Genomic DNA, 6,835 nt, shown 5'->3' with positions numbered 1-6,835 from the left:
TGAGGGGGGGAGGAGTTCATTTCACACGTAGGACTTGTACAGTGGTTCTCAGACTGTAGTTCACACACACACACCAGTGGTGGTATTTGGGCTCCCTCTAGTGGTACATGATGGAATCTGAATCACGGCTCCAGTCGTGTTTTCATGTTTATAGTTTTATTTTTATTGTTGTTTTATTGAACCGTGTCTGAACAGGATGTTGTGACTAAAACAACTTCCTGTATTTTCAGGGTTTGGTCACATGTTAAATACGCGGTGAGGACAACGTTTGAACACAAACAAAAACAACGTTAATTTACAGAAAATAAGGAGTTCAACGTGTTGTGGAGGACGATCTTTGACCTTTGACACCAGGTCACGACCTGCTTCTTTGTCTGATCTCATGGTTCTAGATCAGAACCTGTTGATGATCAGATGTTCCGTTTAACTTCAGTACAAAATGTGATGTTTGGTCAAAGGTCAAAGGTCACACAGCTCAACACGTGACAAAGATATGGAGATGGAGACAGAGACCAGTCTGAACTGGTTTTAGTCATAAAACATCTGTCCTAGAACTTTTGGACTCAGTCGTCCCTGAACTGAACACCGTGGACAAACGTTTCCTGTTAAATAAACAATTGATCGAGTGATTGATCGATCGATTCATATTTTAATATTTAGTTTCAGAATTTCAAGTGTCTCCACCCCCGTCCTTCGTCTTCATGACGTCATTCAGAGCTACCTGGTGTTTTACTGACATCTAGAGGCCAGGTTGAGAAACGACGTTTGGTTTTGTTTTTTTTTAGATTTGGCCGCATCGGTCGTCTGGTGACTCGTGCCGCCTTCCACTCCAAGAAGGTGGAGATCGTGGCCATCAACGACCCCTTCATCGACCTGGAGTACATGGTAAGAAGATTCCACTGCTTTCATGAAGTCTCTTGGATAATAGTGCCACCTACAGGAGGAGTAGTGGATTAAAAAAGAAGTTTACTTCCTCAAAATTAAGTTACTTTAAATGATTAATTCTAATTATATTTCTTTGAATTGTAAATGAAATGGTTTGATTTGAGCACCTGTTGTTGTGCCTGTGTTGCTCATGAGAATTGAACCCCTGCCCAGGTCTACATGTTCAAATACGACTCCACCCACGGTCCCTACAAGGGTGAGGTCAAGGCAGAGGGAGGCAAGCTGGTCATCGATGGTCATCAGATCAGTGTCTTCCACGAGTGAGTGAACGCAACACACACGCAGTGATTTAAAAAAACAACCATGTAAAAACCTCGACTTTTCCTGACGTTCCCTGGTGTCTCTCTGCAGGAGGGACCCGGTCAACATCAAGTGGGGCGATGCCGGTGCCCAGTACGTGGTGGAGTCCACTGGTGTCTTCACCACCATCGAGAAGGCATCTGTGAGTGACAGAAAGATTCTGCACCGTAGTCGAAAAGTTCCACACAGATCTAATCTGATTTCAATCACGTTTCAGTCTCACCTGAAGGGCGGCGCCAAGAGAGTCATCATCTCTGCCCCCAGCGCTGACGCTCCCATGTTTGTCATGGGGGTCAACCATGAGAAATATGACAAATCTCTTCAGGTGGTCAGGTGAGAAGAGGACGGAGTGGTGTGAGATCTGGACTCAGATCCAGTCCTGACTTTTTTTTTTTCTCACCCACAGCAACGCCTCCTGCACCACCAACTGCCTGGCTCCTCTGGCCAAGGTCATCAACGACAACTTTGGAATCATTGAGGGTCTGATGGTGAGGACCGGCGCTCCTGAGGGCGATTGGTCAGAAACATGTGTTTGGGTTTTGATCTAATTAACTCTTTGTTCTCCAGAGCACCGTCCACGCCATCACTGCCACCCAGAAGACCGTGGACGGACCTTCTGGAAAACTGTGGAGGGACGGCCGCGGTGCCAGCCAGAACATCATCCCTGCCTCCACTGGTGCTGCCAAGGCTGTTGGCAAGGTCATCCCTGAGCTCAACGGGTCAGTAGCCAATGAGATTACAGCAGCGTGAACGTGTAAATCGAGCATCAAATCACATCATCGGAACGCACGGCGGTGACGATGAGGCCCAGACGAACAAGGACGGAGAGTCGGAGACCTGAGGACTGAATATCTGGGATTTAGTCCTCATGGGTCTTATCACGGGGGGGGGGGGAGAATCAAAAGATTGTTTTTATTTTTAGTTGTTAAGACCGTCTGTATGTTCATACTCCACAGAAAACTGACCGGCATGGCCTTCCGTGTCCCCACCCCCAACGTGTCAGTGGTCGACCTCACTGTCCGTTTGGAGAAACCCGTAAGTCTTTTTTTCTTTTTTTTTTTACATGATTTAGGTTGATTTTAATGGCTGTTGATTAAAAAAAAAACTTTTTGTTTACTGGACATTTTTAGATGATTTTTAGACAAAACTCTAATCACCCTGTCGCCCCCTACAGGCCAAATATGACGACATCAAGAAGGTTGTGAAGGCTGCAGCTGAAGGACCCTTGAAGGGCATTCTGGGATACACTGACCACCAGGTTTGTGGAAACAGAAGAGCTAAAAATGTTAAAATGTGCACCACGTTAATTAACGTTTTAATTAACTTCTTCCTGTTTGATCAGAAATCCCAAAAACTCTCTCTACTTTCTCTTCGACCCCCTGCAGGTGGTCTCCACAGACTTCAACGGTGACTGCCGCTCCTCCATCTTTGATGCTGGTGCCGGCATCGCCCTCAATGACCACTTTGTCAAACTGGTCACATGGTATGTGCATCATCCAATCAGAAGTGTGATTTCCTCTGGGTAAAAAACTGATTTTGTTTTTTTCTTCTCTCTCTCTCCTGCTCCTCACTCCACCAGGTACGACAACGAGGTCGGCTACAGCAACCGTGTCTGCGACCTCATGGCCCACATGGCCTCCAAGGAGTAAAGACCGCGGCCCGCCACGCTCCCGTCCATGCTGCCACACTGGCGTTCTCGGAGTTATAACTGTGATACAATAGGACTTTGTATTATTTATAACTTTGTCTGTGGGAAGGTCATACAGATGACAACAAAAAAATCAAATTTGGTGACCAAGTTTTTTTTTTATCTGTCCTGTTCTTGTGAGAGGAAGTGAAGGTGTGAGTGAGTCTGTAGCACTGATCTACTGCAGTCAGCGGTGGAATAAAGTCCTCTGTTTGTGAGAGTCATGACTGCCTTTGTCTCTTCATTACACACACACACCACACACACACCAAACACACACGTGTGTGTGAATATATTGACGTTCATATCTGCTCCAGTTACGTTGCCTTCAGGTGACTAACCTGATTTTGGGAGAATATTCTATCGACGTGAGTCTGAAGCTTTTTACAGATTAAAAAACTGCAGCGGCTATAAATTACCCCCCCTCCCTCCTCGACTCCCTCCTTCCTCGTCCCCCCTCATCACATTTTTCCTCATTGATCCATTTTTATTGTGGTTGTCAAAACACACAAACTCGATTATTTAAAGGAAGCCTTTATTAAATAACACTCGACTCAGTGACACAACATGTTTCTAAGGTTCTATCTGATTATAATTAGAACCAAAAAAAAAGTCATTTGTTTTGTTTTTCTGTAGACACACAACAGAACGTGTCCTCTGTGTTTGAGGACAGCACAGCTCGGCCAAGAGGGGGTTCAGATCCGGAGGGTGACAGGGTCCGACAAGCCCCGCCCCTGCACCACTGTACCACCACCACTAGGTTACTGTTTGTCCAGTGATGTTTCCCTGTAGATTCTCACTGGCAGCTATATATAGGGAATAACTATGTGGAGTAGGTGAAGTGGAACAGCTGACCGGAGCAACTGTTTATTCTCTATGATATTAAATGACAAACTCGACTAACACCGTGCTCTGTCTTTGTCTATTAACGTTTACAACCACGAATTCAGCTCCGTCCACACAAAACACGATGAAAATTAAAAATCCAAAAGTAGTTTCTTTACAACAGTCGTCAAAATAATCTAAATAAAATCAATAAATTTTGTCACAAAATATAAAAAAAGCCTTTTTTGTTTTCGTTTAGTGGCGGTAAACGTATTTTAATAAATTACAAAAAAAAAAAAACTCTAATTCCGACTGTAACGAACACGGTTAAAGTCAAGTGAACAGAACGGAAATGACGTACTCCTGTGTGAGATCACTGCCGTAAATCACCGAACAGAACAGTTGCAGTGAACGCATGAGTGAGCATCTATTCTGGTCGTTACGGTAACTGTGCTGCACCTGCTCCGCTCTCTGCTCTCTCACTGCTAAAACCTCCATCGACGCGGTCGCCTCGCGTTTCTGTTGTTTATCCTCGTTCTGTCGCTTTTTTCTCATTAACACTCGTTTGTTTTAGTGCAGAGTGAAACAGGCGGCCGTCGCCTCGTCTTCCGGTCCACTCGTGGGAGGTTTTTAAATCACTGACCTCCGGAGAACAGCCACATCCACGGACGCCCAGACGAGTGAGCTTTAAGGATAAAGATTGTTATTTTCGACTGCGTTACGTCATCAGGTGACCGCCGCCGTCGACCTGGTTCGTTTTTCACCGCTGATTATTATTCACCCACTTTTTTTTCCATTCTGTGGTAACGAGTCGTTTTCAGTCCGTGTTCATGCCAGATCTGCAGCGCTTCAGTTTTCCATACCATAGCATGAATCCTTTGTTGGGGGCCACGGCGCATCTCCAACAGCATCCTCAGCAGATCCACTCCCCCGGACACCCCGACTCTCCCTCAGGCCTCCTCGGCGACACCGTGTTCGTTGGGTCCGATCCCGCGTCCATTCTGCTGGTTGAACACACGGGCTTGGGGCCTGAGCAGCCGGGGCCTGACTTCACCGCACCCGCACACACCTCACCGTATCTGCACCATAACAACCACAGTCTGTACCAGCACCGCTCCGCGTCACACCCTCCCGCAGCCATGGCTCTCAGAAACGACCTGGGCTCCAACATCAGCGTCCTCAAAACTCTCAACCTGAGGTTCCGGTGCTTTTTGGCCAAAGTGCACGAACTGGAGCGAAGAAATAAGATCCTGGAGAAGCAGCTGCAGCAGGCGCTGGACGTCAACAAGGGCTGTCAGGGAGGATGCTGTGACAACAGGACTCACACCCAGGAGACCGGGGTGCAGACCGGCTTTGTGGGCACCATACCGCTCAGGCCTGGCTCGCTTCCTTTTCACAACACCAATAACTCTGCCAGGAGGCCTACCACGCTCTTCGCGCCCCCCCTCATCTCCACTCTGCCCCCTGGAGCCTGGCCTGAACACCAGGCCGGTTCCACCCAGACCAACCCCAGTAACCCCACCATCACCATCAGCCACTGCTCCCCCTGCGTGGACTCCCCCGGCTTCGGCACCAAGTCCACCTCAAACTCAACGTCAACGGGCCCCGGCATCACCGCCAACCCCCCCCCTCCCAGGTTCCTCCCAGGCACCATCTGGTCATACAACCACACCCGCAAGTTCGGGCCCACGACCGAGCGGCTGACCAGCCCAGGCGTGTCCTGGGTGCACCCCGATGGAGTTGGAGTCCAGATCGACACCATCACCCCCGAGATCAGAGCCCTGTACAACGTCCTGGCCAAAGTGAAGAGGGAGAGAGACGAGTACAAACGCAGGTAAACGCCGCCGCCGCCGCTTTTTACTGTTTGTTTTACTGTGGCTCAGAGAACTGGGCTGTAATACCGCTGCGGACCAGCAGGAGCAGCATCAGCACCAACACCTCTTCATCCCTAACCCCCCTTTACCCCCCCCCCCCCACCCTGACCTGTACATCTGCCTCGTGTCCGACCTCAGAGGCAGGTGCTGCTGCTAGAAATACACCACAGCTGCGTTATGTTCCGATCATGGGGCCTGTGTCTGAAGTGGGGGGGCGGGGGTTGGGGGGGTGACGGTGGCAGAGTTGGTGGAAACATTAGGTGGAGTCTGAACAGGTTGACAGATGAGGTGGAGGGGGGTCTGTGTGGGGGGGGGGTTCAGTCTCAGCTTTTATGTTCCGATCATGGGGCCTGTGTCTGAAGTGGGGGGGCGGGGGGTGGGGGGGTAACTGAAGTCACATCTGACTTCATTCACAGCTGGTTCTCAGGACTTGAACGGTTCTTCTGTCACTAATGTCAGTAATCAGTGTTGTTGAAGTTGAAGTTTGTACTGATATAATATAATATATATATTTTTACTGGTTTGTCGTCACAAACTTTTTTTTTATTTAAATGTGTTCTTCATATATTTAGTCAAGTCAACAAAACTAAACCTCATTGGCTGAGCTGAAAAAAACACGATTTAAAAAAAAAGAAAATCATCATAACAGTAATAAGATTGTCATAATAATTAGTTCCATCCAATCGTCTCATCATTGTTTTTTTATAAACAAAATAGAAAATTTAGCTGCAATGAAATCTCCAAAAACTCCAAAACAATAACTCAGTCATCAGAGCTAATAATCAGTTCTATTTTCATGTTGTTGTTGTTGTTGTTGTTGTTGTTAAATCATTTCCCATCATCCCTCCAGAGTTTCCATAAAAACACCTGTCGTCAGATTAAACCAGACGTCTGTTTCAGAAATACTACTGTCTATAGACTTTTACTGCAGTACAGGTTGGCTTTACTTCAGTAGTTTCCTGAGAATACTCAGGATACAGGATACTGGAGTATTACGCAATACTGTAATACACATAAAACTACATGATGGTTCTATATGCTGTATTTCTATGATCATCATCATCATCATCATCATCATTATTATTGTTATTATTGTTATTAAAACCACACCCTGCTGCTGAGCACTGAACTCTGAATACTTCAAAGTACTGTGTGAATGTGTTGAAGCAGTACTGAAACTGCATTGTTTCCATCCATCTGGTGA

The 6,835-nt window shown here is 47.0% G+C and overlaps 2 protein-coding genes across 3 annotated transcripts in view; both read left to right on the top strand.

Annotated features, from left to right (window-relative positions):
• Positions 1 to 3,156, top strand: part of gapdh (glyceraldehyde-3-phosphate dehydrogenase) — a 4,396-nt gene extending 1,240 nt beyond the window's left edge. The window contains exons 3-12 of the mRNA XM_008322753.3: positions 786 to 885; positions 1,099 to 1,205; positions 1,297 to 1,387; positions 1,463 to 1,578; positions 1,652 to 1,733; positions 1,813 to 1,964; positions 2,202 to 2,280; positions 2,420 to 2,503; positions 2,631 to 2,728; positions 2,825 to 3,156. Of these exons, the coding sequence (XP_008320975.1) occupies positions 786 to 885; positions 1,099 to 1,205; positions 1,297 to 1,387; positions 1,463 to 1,578; positions 1,652 to 1,733; positions 1,813 to 1,964; positions 2,202 to 2,280; positions 2,420 to 2,503; positions 2,631 to 2,728; positions 2,825 to 2,894 (979 nt within the window). The 3' untranslated portion in view covers positions 2,895 to 3,156. The remainder of the gene's footprint in view (positions 1 to 785; positions 886 to 1,098; positions 1,206 to 1,296; positions 1,388 to 1,462; positions 1,579 to 1,651; positions 1,734 to 1,812; positions 1,965 to 2,201; positions 2,281 to 2,419; positions 2,504 to 2,630; positions 2,729 to 2,824) is intronic.
• Positions 3,157 to 3,543: 387 nt separating this feature from the next.
• Positions 3,544 to 6,835, top strand: part of iffo1b (intermediate filament family orphan 1b) — a 10,869-nt gene continuing 7,577 nt past the window's right edge. The window contains exon 1 of one of the 2 annotated variants that reach the window (XM_008322755.3): positions 3,544 to 5,591. In XM_008322755.3, the coding sequence (XP_008320977.1) occupies positions 4,588 to 5,591 (1,004 nt within the window). In that variant the 5' untranslated portion in view covers positions 3,544 to 4,587. The remainder of the gene's footprint in view (positions 5,592 to 6,835) is intronic. The other variant, XM_008322754.3, reaches the window with a different exon arrangement.

This window comes from Cynoglossus semilaevis, chromosome 13, assembly GCF_000523025.1.
Source record: "Cynoglossus semilaevis isolate Cse_v1.0 chromosome 13, Cse_v1.0, whole genome shotgun sequence".
Classification (NCBI taxonomy): Eukaryota; Metazoa; Chordata; class Actinopteri; order Pleuronectiformes; family Cynoglossidae; genus Cynoglossus; species Cynoglossus semilaevis.
The sequence above is the reverse complement of the archived record's forward strand: the minus strand, read 5'-3'. Positions and strand labels throughout refer to the sequence as shown.